Here is a 16,258-nt window from a genome sequence, read left to right as displayed (position 1 = left end):
TTGGATTGGTTCTCAGTGTCCTGTATGCACTACAAAACATGTGCCTGCTGCTACTACAAACGAAGCATTGCTTAAAATAAAAAGCTTATTAGATTTGTAAATTTCCAGGATCGCATCAAATATGTTTCTGAAAGATTAGAAAATGTTTTAAATTATAAAATGTCTTTTTTTGTAACATTCATACTGATAATTTTTTTTAACATTTTAAGTTTAACAGATTGTATTTCTTTCTTTCAAGTTTCTATACTTGCTTAAGCAAGCTTGATTTGAGTAAGGGTCTTGATTTTTGCGATTATGTTCTGTTAGTTTTGGCATGAATATACTAAAGCTTTTTTTTTCCAGCATGTGTTTTCTCCTCTTTGGTTCTCTTTGTATTTACTACTTTTCTCTTTTTCTTCTGTTTTTTTTTTCTTTTTTTTTTTTTTCTGTTGTTTTTGTTTTGTTTTGGTGTTTTGTTCCTGTCTTCATTGTTTCAGGTATTTCTTTCCCCCTCTGGATTCCCCACGGGCTGGATCGAGATGGTCCAGTTATGCCCAGCTCCTTCCTCCTCCTCCTCCTCCTCTGGTAGAGCACTCTTGCGATGCTGACACTGCCAACCTCCAGTATCCTCACCCTCGCAGACGATCTCTCTCTCGGCCTCTTAATCCCTTACCTGAGAATGAAGGGGTTTAAAACACTGATTTAACACTTAAAGGCCTTATTCAAGTGCTTGTAAATGCTTTCATTCCTGGCTGCTTTTTGTTTTTCTTCATTTTCTTTCAGAAGATTTTTCTAAGTTAGGGTCCGTCTTGCATGTATTACAACCAGAACACAGTGTTTGGAACCTAAATGTGTTTGTGCTTCTGCATCAAAGGAACATTTGCCTCACTGGTTGATAACCTTTGATGAAATGCGATAAGTACAAGTAACGTGAACTATGAGATTTACAGTAGCTGATTTCACTTTCAAAGTGCCTATTCGTTTTATCTTGAACTGTTATGGTGTTAATTTTCTTATGGTTTGTCATTCTGGTTAATGTGAAAGCATATCATAGAGTTCACTTTGCCTTTGAGACATATTAAGAAATGTTTTAAAATTTACAGTCTAATGTTGGATCTGACTAGTTTGTAAAATAAATCATTCCTGTGTATAAAGCAGCAAAACATAATAATGGACTCTGGTTTTTTTTTTTTGAAAGGAAATTGCCTTTTACTACTTGGAATTACTGTTTAAAGCTTTTGTAATTATTCTCCAAGTAGATTATTTAATAAAATATATTTTAAAAGATATGAATCTGTTGCCTTATGAAAACAGAATGAACAGCTGGCCCTTGAACAACATGGGTTTGAACTGCACTCATCCACTTATACATAGATTTTTTTCAGTAAATGCAGCATGGTACTATAAATGTAGTTTCTCTTCCTTATGATTTTCTTAATAGCATTTTTTTTCTCTAGCTTACTTTACATGTATAACATACAAAATAGGTGGTAATTGACTGCTTATGTTACTGGTAAAGCTTCTAGTCAACAGTAGGCTATTAAGTAGTCCAAGGTTAGAGTCAGATTTTTGACTGTGGGCACATTGGCACCATCTAACCCCTGAGTTGTTTAAGGGTCAACTATATTCTATTTGTTAGACGGTAAAGCTTATATCTCCTTATACAATGTTGAAAAAAAAATCCAAACAATCAAAAAATTGGAGGTAAGCATGACATTTATTTAAAAAGGTAGGACGTTAGTATGTAGACTAACACCTACAACTGACGGATGTTGACTTCCAATCTAATTGCACATTATTTTATTTTTTTTATTATTTTTTTTCAATATATGAAATTTATTGTCACATTGGTTTCCATACAACACCCAGTGCTCATCCCAAAAGGTGCCCTCCTCAATAGCCATCACCCACCCTCCCCTCCCTCCCACCCCCCATCAACCCTCAGTTTGTTCTCAGTTTTTAAGAGTCTCTTATGCTTTGGCTCTCTCCCACTCTAACCTCTTTTTTTTTTTTTCCTTCCCCTCCCCCATGGGTTTCTGTTAAGTTTCTCAGGATCCACATAAGAGTGAAAACATATGGTATCTGTCTTTCTCTGTATGGCTTATTTCACCTAGCATCACACTCTCCAGTTCCATCCACATTGCTACATAGGGCCATATTTCGTTCTTTCTCATCACCATGTAGTACTCCATTGTGTATATAAACCACAATTTCTTTATCCATTCATCAGTTGATGGACATTTAGGCTCTTTCCATAATTTGGCTATTGTTGAGAGTGCTGCTATAAACATTGGGGTACAAGTGCCCCTATGCATCAGTACTCCTGTATCCCTTGGGTAAATTCCTAGCAGTGCTACTGCTGGGTCATAGGGTAGGTCTATTTTTAATTTTCTGAGGAATCTCCACACTGTTTTCCAGAGCAGCTGCACCAATTTGCATTCCCACCAATAGTGCAAGAGGGTTCCTGTTTCTCCACATCCTCTCCAGCATCTATAGTCTCCTGATTTGTTCATTTTGGCCACTCTGACTGGCGTGAGGTGATATCTGAGTGTGGTTTTGGTTTGTATTTCCCTGATGAGGAGTGGCGTTGAGCATGTTTTCATGTGCCTGTTGGCCATCCGGATGTCTTCTTTAGAGAAGTGTCTATTCATGTTTTCTGCCCATTTGTTCACTGGGTTATTTGTTATTCGGGTGTGGAGTTTGGTGAGCTTTTTATAGATTTTGGATACTAGCCCTTTGTCCGATATGTCATTTGCAAATATCTTTTCCCATTCTGTTGGTTGCCTTTTAGTTTTGTTGGTTGTTTCCTTTGCTGTAATTGCACCTTATTTTAATGCTTTTAAAATTTGAAATCAGAAAGTACTTGACAATAATTATGGTAAAATGATTAAAACTATAGAACTAGTAATGTTTCTTTTGTTCAGTTTTCTCAAGAATTACCAAGTATTTAAGTCTCTTTAGGACTTGAGAAGGTTGTAATTTGAAAAGTATTTCATATGTGTCTCAATCACATATATAATTGTTAAAATCGTATAATTTATAACCTAATTTTCAAAGGCATCTTTCCTATGAGTAGCCTCATACATTTGATGCTTCTTAACCTGCAAAGGATAAAGAACTGATAAGAGATTAATTTTAACTTAAGGAACATTTGAACTTCCTTGTGACTAATCATTAAAATCTTTTGTCTGTCAAGTTAGCATTTTAGCATTCCAACGTATGAAGAAAAGTCTTTTCCAAATCTCAGAGGTCTTCTGTTAAAGGACTTGTTTTAGACTTGTTGGCTTGTTTAGGTTCAAAGCAAGGGGTCTCACTTAAGACTGAATCTAGCTCAGAATTAATAATCGACACCTTTGAGATTTTAATCATTGTAGAGGTGCTTAGGGTTAGAATGGGATAATGAAGTGAGATTATCCAATTTAGTGAATATTGAACATCTTCTGTGTGCAAGAGACTGTGCTATAAAACACTGGGGTATGTAAAAAATAGAGAAGGTATTTACAGAATTTACAGAAGGTAGTGAGGATTCAGTTTCATTATAAATGTTGAAACACAAAGTGATTTATTTGAGCTGGCCAGGTTTGGAAACAATGTGGGATTTCAACAGATGGGGTAGTTGAAGCAGAGGAGGGTTGGATTTCCAAGGTGATGGCCCAGAGATGAAAGATGACAGGGCTGTGTTCGGGCAACAGGATATTAGTCTGATGTAAGGTTTATTTGGGGGAGCTGGTGGGAGATTAATCTAGAATCAAACTTTGTGGTAACATTGTAGGCGGCTTCAGATATCCGTGGCTGAGGTTTGCCACTTAAAGCAGTTGGTAAAGGGGATCTATGGGAGATGACTGCCTTTTCTTAACTGGGTAGATATCACGTCTCATTCCCTGGGAGGCATTCATCTCTAGCCCGGGACTTCTGCAAGCTCTACCCAATGTCTAAGAAGATTTGAAATTTACTGGGAGTTTTATGCCTCCTTTTCAGTTGGCAAGTAAGTTTGGCTAACACTAATGTTTTTTGAGTGCTTCCATGTGCCAGTGCTCTTCTAGATACTTTATGTGAATTTATTAATCCTTAGAACAAACCTCTGAGGGAAGTGCTCTAATTATCCCCATTTTACAGGTGAAGAAATAGGCAGATTAGAGCTATTTGCCCAAGGCTGCACAGCTAGGAAGTGAGAGCTAGGATTGAGATTTAGGTTATCTGGCATAAGTCTGTGTTCTCTCTCTTGCTTGCAGATACTTTGGATTATAGATCCTTGTCACTAGAGTCCCACTAGGTTGCTGGGTGTTGGGAGAGCTTGATCGCTTGATTTTTATGGAGGAAAAGGACATTTATGGAGTTGGGTACAAGGGGTGTAGGGTAAATGAATAGACATACATTCCAGCAGTTCACCTCCAGTTATGTGATCATGGTGTAGACAGTTCAGCTACTTTGTGAAACAAGGATGGCTCATTACACACTCAAGTAGCATCCTTTCAGCTCTAAAGCTAATAGGTTTATTTTTCAGGATTCAGAAAATTTCCTCCACTTATCTTTGTTCATTGAGTGTGGACAAGGGTAGAATAGGAGTAGTAATTACAGTTTGCAAATGCCAAGGCTTGAAGGTTTCAAGAAAAATGCCAGGAGAATTGCAGAGACATCAATTGAGTTTGACAGGAGGCTAGTTCTGATAAAATAAGTATGGGATAAATGACATTAAGGTGTGAAAGTGGAGGCAGTTTAAAGGTGGGAGAGACAGAATGGTCTTAAGGTGATAAAACAATCCAGCAACAGGTGAGTTGGTTTTGGTTTTGGGTGGAGAGGGGCAGATTTCTAAAGGTAGAAAAGAACCAGTAGAGAAGGTATACGGGAATGTTAGTTGAGCAGTATTTTAAAGGACGTAGAAAAGTAAAGTGATCAAAGAAACATGTCATTCCCCAACAGGCTAAAATTAGGAGTAAGGATTGTTAAACTCAATTTTGTGTTTTTCATTCTCTACTCCCAAGTGTGCCGGTGCATCTTAAACATTCAGTAACTGTTGCATGAATGAAGTTAAAGAGTTAGCTTTGGAAAAGCAGGACTCTTTCTCAGACTATGGAAGAAATTTTGAGGTAAAGGAAAGTGAAAGGCATGAAATCGAATTATCTCTATGGGTTCAGTAAAGTAGTAGTTAAAGCATTGGGCTAAGCAGAAGTCAGTGTGGCCCTAAGGAGAACAGGAAAACGTGGGAATTAGGGAGGAATTTTATCTCCCCTCTTTCCACCCCGGACCATCCTTACTCCGTCACAGAGAGGCGATTAGATGTAGCGAACTATCGTGAAGCTTGGATCCTGAGACATGATTTCGTAATGAAGCTTTATTGCAGTGTATAACATAAGGCAAATCACGACACATTTCAGCGTCTGCCAAGCAGTGATAGAAAAGATCTGCATCTGATCTTGTAAAGACCAAAAGTGACAACAGTACTGAACTCAAGATAGTATTAGCTAATTTGTTCACCAGAAATACTGCTTTGAGTGTAAGGTGATGGTGTTTTGGGGTCCCAGACTCCATACGGTAAGCTTTTTTTTCCCTCCAAGTTGGCCAAGACTTTCATCGCGTTGCTTTCGCTTCAGCTATAGCGGGAAGGACTTTCGCGGGGCGGTGAGCCTTTCGCAACACTCCACTCCTCCGGACCTGCGGCGCGCCGCATCCTCGCTTCAAATTCAGGGACTAGTTGTACTCGCCCAATCACCGGCCTCTTGCTCGCCCCGTCCCTTCTCGCCGTCCAATCCAAGGCCGGCTCTGAGTCCCCGCCCCGTGGCTCGTGCCGCGAACGGACGTAAACCTGAGGGCGCGCTGTACGGCCAGTCCGGGCGGCCTCGGGTGCGGGGGGATATGCGCAGGCGCATTTGCAGTGCCACCGGGACGTCCCCTCCCTCTGGACCTTTCCGGCCAACTCTCGGCTCCCGACCCTGGAGTCGCGGGCTTGGTGAGGAGGGGTCCACTGTGTCTTGACTGTGGTTTGGCAGGGGGCAGATGAATCCACCTTCGGCAGGCATTTTGGTTGCCGAACTGATAGGGCAGTGTCGGTTGGGCCGGGGTAGGGCGCGGGGCTCAGGCTCCGGGCCCGGGACTACGGGGCGCTGGCTGGAGCCCGGCGGTCATGTTCCGTCGGCCCCTTTGCATTCAGCCCCGCCGCCACGCCGAATTCTGCTCAGTGAGTTTAATTGGGCGCCTCCGAGAGATTTGCCTTGAAAGAAACGGGTTTTGATTTTGGGGATCACATCTTTGTGTTCCCCACCTTCCACATGGTGACTTCCAGGGACCAATGCGCTTTGCTCTGGAGTTTCTTGTTGGAAAGTGCCCTTGACTGGAGGTGTTTGCTTCGTGTGTGTCGTGACCGGCGACTCTGTTTCTCCTTTTCATCCAAGACTGACCCACGAAGTAATGTTGTTAAGTAAATGTAGAGGTGTCCGCCAGTGTCACCCGATTTTTCACATTTTGTTTTGGTTTCTGCTAGGCCGCGTTCACATTTACTCCCAGTACCTTTCCTACATTCCTTGATCTGATTTCTCTATGAAGAAAAAAAAACATGAAAGGAGACAGTGTTTAATATCCCTATACTTTTGATGTCTCTTAATTTCAGAGTCTGTTTAGTAAAACATGAGGTCCTTTTCAAGGCAGTCGTTTGGAGGACAGCTGTTTTTATGAAAGTATCTCCGTTTGCTGTTACCATTTTGAGGTCATTCGACTGGAGTTTTTACTGTTCCAAAAATCAATTTTTTCACCGAATTTCAGTTTTGTGATCAAAGTTTACGGTAAGCTTTGAAAAGTAATATATTAAATGCATACCTGATTACAGATTGTTTCTTAGAACACCAAGAAAAAATGATGAATGTTAGGGAAGCTTGACAGCATATGGTTTTGAATGTTTAAATTATACGTGTAGACTTCCAATTAATGATTTACGTAAATGAATTTTTATGTACCCAGAAATGTAATTAAAGCCATTAAATATTAGTAAACTGAAATGTGATACTCAAATGTGAAATTCCTGCTTTAAGGAAATAGCAAGAGAAATCCCAAAGATAGCTACATAGTTAAGATATAGTAAAAGGAAAAGTAATGTTATGTTGTGTTCACTTTTAGGTGATGGAAGAGGGGTGGGTAATGCAATATAGAGGGAATTTAGGGAATTTTTCCTTCTGGGAAAATTTAGGTGTGTAGTATATCCATGGATGGTTTAGAACAGGTGTAATCCTTTCTGGAAACGAGAGACTAGATATTAGATTACATCTCAAGGAATCTTCCCCTGGCTTGTATTACCACTGCTCCCATAGCAAAGCTGTATCCCAGCACTTAACACTGTCATAATTAATAGGGATCATAGTTGATCATAATTGATAGGAACTGTCAGCTCCCTGAGGGGAGCAGCTTCATTTTTGCATTCCCAGTGATAAGTAGAGGGTGTTTCATTGTTTGCATTTGATAATGATTGTTGCATGAATGATCTTTGCTTAGTATCTGAATTTTGTTGGATTTGACTCTAAATAAGGATAAATCCTCAAAGAATTTGGTATATATTTTAATGTGGTTTACATATGTGTAAATGAATGAATAACAGTGATTACAAGGTTGGATGTGGGAAGGCTACTTGGAAGTCTTGTGCAATAGTTTAGATTAAAAGATGATAGGTGGCAGATGTTGGGAATATAGAAGTGGATCTTAGCTCCAGAGATCTATTTGGAGTTAGAAATCTATTTGGAGTTAGAAGCATTGGAGTTTTATAACTAATTGAGAGAACAAGAATAGGGATAATATAGGTAAAATTAAAGATAATAGGAAGAGTGGGTGGAGGAAAGGTAATGAGTTTAGTTTTATATTTGTTAACTTTGCAGCACTTAAGAGCCAGTTAGGGGTAAAGTAGATGTCAAAGAGCTATTTGGAAATAGGAGTTTAGAGCTCAGGATAGAGAGGTCTGGGCTGAAGGTGATTTCAAAATGAGGAAGATGGCATTAGTGCAGAGGAAAAGATTACTCTGGGGCAGACTTGCCTGGCTGTGAATCCTCTGATCCTATTTGTGCTTTGTGGCCTGGAAAATTCTCATAATTCCCTTTCTTGGCTTCAGTTTTTTCAGTAGTAGGAATAATGACTATGTTGCAGATTTGATGCAGGGATTAGAGAAATGTATATAAAGTAGTTGGTGCATTATCTGGTAATAGAGTAGACACTGTATGTCAGCTAGATAGCTAGGGGTTATAGATTATTTCTTTCAACTCATTTTTTGTTCCAGTTCATATTCCTAACTCTGTATAAGTTACTGAGTATATATGGGTGAATGAGATTGACGTGTCCCTAAGAAACTGATATCCTAAAATCAAAGATGTTATCAGTCATTCATTCATAAATATGTGCTAGGCATTATTATAGGTGTTAGGTAAGAGTGATGGACGGATAGGCAAGGTTCATGCTCTCAGGGAAAAATATTTTTAGTGGGGGAAGAAAAATACAAAAATAGTGATGAGTGCTGGAAGAAGTTAAAACAGTTGTGAGAGACTGTGGGGCTACACTTGATTAATGATGAGGGATCACTTCTCTTACAATGGGACATTTAAATTAAGGTGAATGTTAGGAAGGAGCTAGCTTGTGCAAAGATCTAGTGGAGTATTCTAGGCCCCAAGGCAGGGATGAGCTTGGGTGTTATAGCAACAGAGACACCAGTATGTGGTGAGTGAGCCTCAGGACTGGAGGGTGGGGTGGCTCCCTGAAAATTTCGATAGGGGTGTGGTACCTGGTTTGTATTTAATGGTCCCTTTGGTTGCCATGTGGAGACTTAGCTGTAGGGTGGTAAGAATAGAAGTGTGGAGACTGGTTGGGAGCCTTTTCAGTAGAGGAGAGTGGTGATAGCAGACATAGAAACATGTAGAAAGATATAGACCTGTTTTGCCCTCAGGAATGGGCTCCACCAGTGGATGTGTTTTATTTGGCAGCGGTGTTTCTTACCGAATTGAAATGTGTTCAAGTGGGGTCTGTAACTTCTAGTTGACCTCCACTTGGAGTCCTATTGTCTGATAGTATTTGTGCCTAAAAGCATTTGAGTTTGAGTTCCCTACCTAAGGGTCTAAGATGTACATTGCATAACCTAAGCTCTGAGATCGGAATTCTGGGTATCCCTACCATGTAAGAAACAGAGAAAGATGTCAAGTGACATACAGAAGTTGTAATTTGGATTCTTCTAAGACACTTGGCTGTGAAGAGGAGGTGAGAAGGTGGTGGCAGAAAGTACTAATATGGGATGGTTTTGCACATGTGTATAGAAATCAAGAAAAGAAAATAGAAATACTGAAGAAAGGAGAATACTCGGGCATGATCTGTGAGAATGGTGCTTATATAATAGTTGGTGATAAATTTGCTATGAATTGACATAGTATGAAGACATTCGTTCATTCAACAACTTTATTCAGGATCTACTCTAGGCAAGGCACTGCTTTAGATAGAAATTCAGTGGTAAAGTAGGCCAAGTCCTTGCCCTCATGGAGCTTACATTCTAATATGGAGAAAAAACAGTTAAACAGGTAAATTATATAGCATGCTGGATGGTGGTCAGCACCACAGAAAAAAGAAAGGAGGGCAAGACAATTGGCATTGATGAGGAAGATTGGTGAGGAAGACCAGGTAAGGTAAGTGGACTTTTACCCAAAGACTTGAAAGAAGTAAAGGAGCAAAATGTGAGGCCATCTAGGGTTTCATTGTGCTGGGTGGAGGTTAGAGCCAGGGCACAGGCCCTGAGGCTGGAGCCCTGGTGAATTGTTGGGACAGCAGGAAGGTTAGGATGGTGAGGATGGAGTGAGCAAGGGAGAAGAGTGGTAGGAGTTGAGATAAGATTATTCAGCCCCTTGTTAGCCATTATAAATATTGATTTTTAGTCTGAATGAGTTGGGAAACCAGTGGAGGGTTTGAGTTAAGGAGTAACAGAATTTGACTTATTTTATATGGATAATTTTAGTGTGTGGGGAATAGACCAGGGGAGGAAGAGTGGAGGTGTGGAGATAGTTGGAAGGCTTTTGTATTATCTGGGCAGGAGGTGGTGGTGGCCTGACCAAGGTGGTGGCAGTGGGAGTAGTGAGAAATGATAGGTTCTGGTTAGGGATTTTTGCTTAGGGATTGCATTTAAGGTGGGGTGTGTGTGTGTGTGTGTGTGTGTGTGTGTGTGTGTGTTGGGGGCAGTGGTTAGTAATCCCTAAGATTTCTGATTTGAGCACCAGGAGAATGGAGTTGTAATTTTCTTTCTGGGGAAGCCTCAGAGCAGGCCTTCTTGAGGGGGCTGCAATGAGATGGAATCAAGATTCAGATGTAGGTGCCTTTAAGACTAGACAGTAGGTAGTTGCGTATCTGAGGTTCAGGGGAGAGGCCCGGCTGGAGATATAAATTTCATATTGTATTTAAAACTTTGAAACTGAGGGCAATCACCCAGAGAGGTTGGGTAGGTGGAAGATATCTAGGAGCAAGCCCTGGAGACTTCACTGTGTGGAAGTCCAGGAGATAAGGAGGAATCAGCCAAGGAGAAGGAAAAGCAGCTGGTTAGGTTGGAGAGCCCAGACAGCTATGTCTTGGAAGCCAGTGAAGAAAGTATTTCTATGAGGAAGGAGTACAATCCCATATTGGCAGGTCAAAGAAGACGGGACTGAAAATTGACCATGGGATTATTGGAGCTCGGTGGTGATGTTGACAAGCGTTTTGATGGGGTGAGCCAGTTTGCAGCGGGTTTAGGAAATGGCAAGGGTGAAATCGGATGCCAGTAATGATTCCTTTTGGAGGAGTATGTGGTAAAGGGAGTGCAGATGCAAGTGGTGGCAGCTGCAGGGGGACAATCAGGTATGAGGTAGGGGAAAGCTTTTTTAAAAGATGGGGAACTAACATGCTGGTGGGAACTGACAGAATATTTGATGATGTTTGGGAGGAGGTTTTTTAAAAGATGGGGATCTAACAGCATGCTGGTGGGAATCAACAGAATATTTGATGATGTTTAGGAGGCGGGCCAGTTGCTGGAGTGGTTGTCGCTGCATTGGTGATAGGGGTGGGATCAAGTGCAGGTGGTGGAGAGGTGAGCTTCCAACAGGAGCATGGATATTTCACAGATAAATTTTATACCTCTCTAATGAGTTATGAATGTTTTCTACTTTATAGAGTAGTTAAGTTAGCCCATATCACCTAAAAGCTATACTTTAATGTGTTTGTCATTGGCCCCAGCACAGTCCATCGTTATCTTCTATCTCACCAGTTGTGGTAGCTCTTTGAATATCCTTCCAGGCATTAAGCCCTCTGCCTTCCTCTGCCATAGGCTGCCAGGATCAGTCCTTCCCTGGGCTGCAGAATACATACCATACTTCCTAATACACCATTTAAGGCTTTCAGAGTCTGACTCCATGGTTTCATTCACCATGTTCTTTTGTACACCCATTCCCAAAACACATTGGAGCACTTGGCTATTGCCAACATACACTTAGAGTGGAATTTGGAGTCAGACCTGGGTTTGAATTTTACTAATTGTCCAACCTTGGGTAAATTTAGCTAATTTAGACTCATTGTGTTTTCTTCATTCATAAAATGGGATAAATGAGTTAAGGTAGTAGGTATGCAATAAATCTTAATTCTCTTTACCCATTGCTATTGTTTGTCATCTTTAAAAGCCCCCTCATCTCATACTTTGCCTATAAAAGTTCTGCTAATTCTTCAAGGTATAGGGCTAGTACTCTCGTTTATTGAGGCTTTCCTGATTTAATTTTTTACTGAATTCCTGCACCCCTTACATGATAAATACTCTGAACCATTTTTGAGATTAAATCTCCTGAGTACTGTGATCAGGGTCAAGTAGAACCAGTGGCCAATGTTGGTTGAAGGCTCTCAGTAGTACAGATTCTGTGCTAGTGTTTTCGAGTTAGTCCTTTGTAGACCACTTTCACCATTTTTGCCTTGTCCATGTGCGAGGTATACTTTATTTAACATATTTTTATTTGAATGGACTCCCTTTTTAAACTAACATTTCCTCATCCTTGATAATAATCTCTGAAATCAGGGGCTAGATTTTTCTGGTTCAATTTTTTTCTGTTCCATGTTAGAATCGATACTTAACCAGTAGACATGTAAGTACTCCTGAAATCATCTGTATGCTCCTGCAGGGTGTGTCTTCTTTGCTTCTTTACTAAATAAGTGTGGCAATTGATACTCCTTGTTATAGCAAATATGAGTAAATTAAGCTGTGTTGTATTTTGTTACTATGTTAATTATAAAAAGATAGTTTGACATTTATAGTCTCAGCTAAGAAGTAGCAAAGTACTCTGAGAATTACTTTACCTCCAAATGCTTGCTAATCATATCTCTTCGTGGTGTTCCAAACAAATGATTTTTTCCCTTAAGATTTATCAGTTTTCTAAGATTTATGAGACTTTTAGTCATTTCAAAAAGTTTTATAGTAGTATTTGATTTATAAAAATCTTTTATTATTGCAGTGAGATGGAAGATTTTCGAGGTATAGCTGAAGAGTCCTTTCCAAGCTTTTTAACCAATTCATTACTTGGTAATAGTGAGATTTTGGAAAATGTCACTCTTTCTTCAAATCTTGGCTTACCTGTTGCTGTTTCAACACTTGCTAGAAATAGATCCATGACTGATAACAGGTAAGAATTGTTTGAAAAGACGATTTTTTGTTAAGGTTTAAAACGCCTGTAATATATTGATACTTCTGTAAAAATGTCTCAGCCATGCTTGAGCTTTTGCTTTATGTATACTATATATACATAAATATATCACGTGTTTATATCTATTATATATATTCATATATATATAATTGTTATAAAAAATTTATTGTATGTTTCCCTAGACCATTGTGTTCATCACTAGTGGATGGGTGGATTTGGAACTGAGCACCAGGGACCTTTTGGTCTACTAATCCATTTTTCTGTTCATAGTGTTTTGGGTTTATATTAGTTCAGCCTTACTGGTAGCTGGTAATTTGAGTTGTATCTCCATATGTGCTGTGTACAGTTCATCCATCTTATAGGATGTGTAAAGTTTGCCCATACTTAAATATCTTAACTACTTTCCTTAAACATTTGGAAAGAAGCATTGTCTTTACCTTTGGAATGAAGGGGTTGAGTTAACTCTCTAAAAACTTTAAGCTTTAAGATTTCGGTGACTCTTTTGTTTAGTACAGACAGACCTCATTGTTGATGCACAGATATTCAGAGCTTTTTATATGAGATGATGATTTTGAACACCAGAGGCCCTATTTGTTTTCATCCCCCCTCAGTTGGTTATAGTCATATAGCCCTATGTCATGGTGAATTTTAAATGTGCATAATTTAATTATTAACAAAAACATTTTGTGTGCATATAGGTATTCTGATATCCAGGCATCTTATTTAGCAGAAAGGAGGTTTTCAGTTCCATCGGAGTCATCTCCCAGTAGCCAGAGTGAAGCTGAATCAAGAGAGAAGTTACACCTTAGCTTCCAGGATGATGAGTAAGTTCATACCTTCATTTTGTTTTTTCCGTCTTAAAAGCAGGTCTCATTCTGTGTAAAATGAAAGTGTGCTCTGTCTCTGAGTAAGTCTTTAAGAGTTTTCTTTGTATAATTTTAATCACAAACATTTTTAGTCTTTCCAAACAACTTTTCTCATTCCAAAAGTAATATATGCTCATTAAAAAAAGTAGAAAATACAGAATTATAAGGAAGACAATAAGTCTATAATCTTACTAACTAGACTGTTTTCTGTGCACCTATACATATGTATATTAAATTGTTTCACACATACAGGATTAAACTGTACATACTATTTTTAACTTTTAAAAATTAATATGCTCTTGTTTCAATTATAATTAATGTATGTATATGTCATGTTAATGGCTGCACCATGTGAGGCATTTAGATTATTGAGATTTTGCTATTATAAATTTACTGAATTTTATTTATACATTTGCACATCTAGTAGGTTATTTTATTCAGATAAATTCCTAGGATTGAAATTGCTGAGTTAATATTTAATTTAAAGACCGTTACAAATCACCACATTGCTCTTTAGAAGATTTGTACCACTTTATACTCCCACTAAAAGATGTACATGAGAATGCCTACTTCTCTGAGCCCTCTCCAACATTTGGTGGTATTATTTTTAATCCTTGATTTTAGAAGTAAAAAAATTTGTACACATGCATAAATGCATAGAAGAAAATCTGGAAGGCTATAAACCAAAATGTAAATGGTAGTTATCTCTTGATGGTGGTATTACAGGCATTCTTAAAGTTTGCTGTGTTTGAATTCATAATGGAGTATTTATGGAATTGAACATACTTTAATGTTTATTCATTACTTATATTTTTGTTGTGAATTGCCTCTTGGTAACATTTGGATATAAGTGCTTTCTATATATTAAAAATGTTAACTCTTTGTATACTTATTCATTCCATGTGTATTTTTGACCAAGTGCCTACTGTGTGTCAGGTACTTCTCTAAGTACTTAGGAAATACCAGTGAACAAAACTGACATTAAACAAAAAGACATTAAAATATACAGTTTTATAGTATATTTGAAGGGAAAAGTACTAGAAAAAAGTAGAACATGATAAGGAGTGTAATTGGGTAGGCTGAAGGGAGTGATCAGTGGCGGTCTCATTGAGGAGGTGTAAGATATGAGCAGAGACTTGAAGGGGGTAATTGGTCATGTAGACATCAGGAGGAAGAGGATTTCAGGTGGAGGCTGCATCAGTGTAAAGGCCCTAAGCTAGGAGCATACCTAGGTTCAGTCAGCAGGAAGGAAGCAGCTGTGGGGTGAGCAAGGGTTTTGAGAGAGATGGAAACCTTTAGAGGGTTTTGTTTTAAAAGGTTCACTCTGGCTACTGTGGGGTGAATACACTGTTTGGACGCAAGTCTGGAAGCAGGAAGACCACTTAGGAGGTTGGATTATCAAGGGCGTGAGGTAGATGAAGAGAAGAGCACCAGGGCCTCATGTCGGGGCACTTCAACGTTAAGGTGGAGAGAGGAGGAATAGACATGAAGACTAATAATTACTGGCCTGAGGTAGGAAGAAAGCAGTATCTCAGAAGTCACATAAAGAACATATGTGAAAGAAGCGAGAGGGGTCCAATTGTGTCCAAAAAACTGAGGACTAGGAAATGACCCTTGGAATTAGCATAGGTTAGGTCGTAGGTAGCCCTGTCAGGTGGCTTCGGTGGAAACAGGAGGAGGCACACTAGTGTCAGAGGTTAGTTTTGGAGATGGTATGTTTTGCTGCAAAAGTCAGCCAAAATGCAGGGCTGTGATAGCTGGTGAGTATAGTAGGTCAAGAGAAGTTATTTCTCTTTTTTATGGTGGGAGAAGTTATTGCAAGTTTACATGGAGATAGGAATGATCTGGAAAAGGAAAGTCTGATTATATAAAAAGAAAAGAGAATTACCAGAGCAATGCCTTTACATAAATAAGAGTGGACGGGATCTAACATGCCATGGAGGAAATGACGAGAGAGGTAGGACCGTGGATAGTTCCTCTGTATTACAGGTGGGAAAGCAGTATGTGTGGGTACATGTGGTGGTAGGAATTTGAATGTTGTCTTTTCGGTGCTTGGGGTCTCTTAGTGCAGGAGGAGGCATGGTCATCAACATAGGGTGGAGGAGGAGGAGTAGAGAGATGTAAACGGTCACGGGAGTGTGGGAGTGTGAACAGAGAGGGAAATAGTGGGATTGTCAGACAGCATCAGGAGTCCCACCAGGGTCATGGTAATGAATTTAATGTGATTGTGGTGTTTTCCCCAACCACATTCAGCTGCAGGGATGCTGGCAAAGTGTGAGGGGAGAGTTGGGTTTGACTAGGCTTGTAGTTTGATGAAAGCAGTGAAGGATAAGGAAGTTGAGGATGTGTGATGATTGGTTATGAGATTTAGGTTAAGGAAGAGGAAAGGATAGCAGAAGGGTGAGGGAGTGTGAGATGTGGTGGTATGAATGAATTGGGGGCTTGGGTTGTGTCAGAACATTATAGAGTTGAGGTCCTAAGGCAGATGACATGAGGGGTTGTAGGACTCCAGGCCTAGAGACTTCAGCAAAGGTGATCTGGAAGTTGTACCGAGAGGACATGTTGATGGAGACACACATTCCATCTCTACACCCAGTGATTCCAAGGCTGTGGGAGAGATGACAGTTCTCATTTGCCAGTGTTTAGGGCAGGCAGTGTCCTCACAGGACATCCAGGTTTTCCCTAAAGCGTGAGGTGAAAGGGGTGTTCACAGGAGGAGTTCAGGAATAACAAGATTTGGCTGATCCAGCACTGTAC

General features: G+C 39.7%; 2 protein-coding genes across 3 annotated transcripts in view; both read left to right on the top strand.

Annotated features, from left to right (window-relative positions):
- Positions 1-1,150, top strand: part of SEH1L (SEH1 like nucleoporin) — a 33,123-nt gene extending 31,973 nt beyond the window's left edge. Inside the window, exon 9 of the mRNA XM_019433892.2 lies at positions 477-1,150. Within this exon, the coding sequence (XP_019289437.1) occupies positions 477-672 (196 nt within the window). The 3' untranslated portion in view covers positions 673-1,150. The remainder of the gene's footprint in view (positions 1-476) is intronic.
- Positions 1,151-5,303: 4,153 nt separating this feature from the next.
- Positions 5,304-16,258, top strand: part of CEP192 (centrosomal protein 192) — a 131,348-nt gene continuing 120,393 nt past the window's right edge. Inside the window, exons 1-4 of one of the 2 annotated variants that reach the window (XM_019433885.2) lie at positions 5,304-5,926; positions 6,584-6,755; positions 12,447-12,614; positions 13,334-13,459. In XM_019433885.2, the coding sequence (XP_019289430.2) occupies positions 12,451-12,614; positions 13,334-13,459 (290 nt within the window). In that variant the 5' untranslated portion in view covers positions 5,304-5,926; positions 6,584-6,755; positions 12,447-12,450. The remainder of the gene's footprint in view (positions 5,927-6,583; positions 6,756-12,446; positions 12,615-13,333; positions 13,460-16,258) is intronic. The other variant, XM_019433883.2, reaches the window with a different exon arrangement.

This window comes from Panthera pardus, unplaced genomic scaffold (assembly GCF_024362965.1).
Source record: "Panthera pardus isolate Hobbes unplaced genomic scaffold, ASM2436296v1 HiC_scaffold_15, whole genome shotgun sequence".
Lineage (NCBI taxonomy): Eukaryota > Metazoa > Chordata > Mammalia > Carnivora > Felidae > Panthera > Panthera pardus.
The sequence above is the reverse complement of the archived record's forward strand: the minus strand, read 5'-3'. Positions and strand labels throughout refer to the sequence as shown.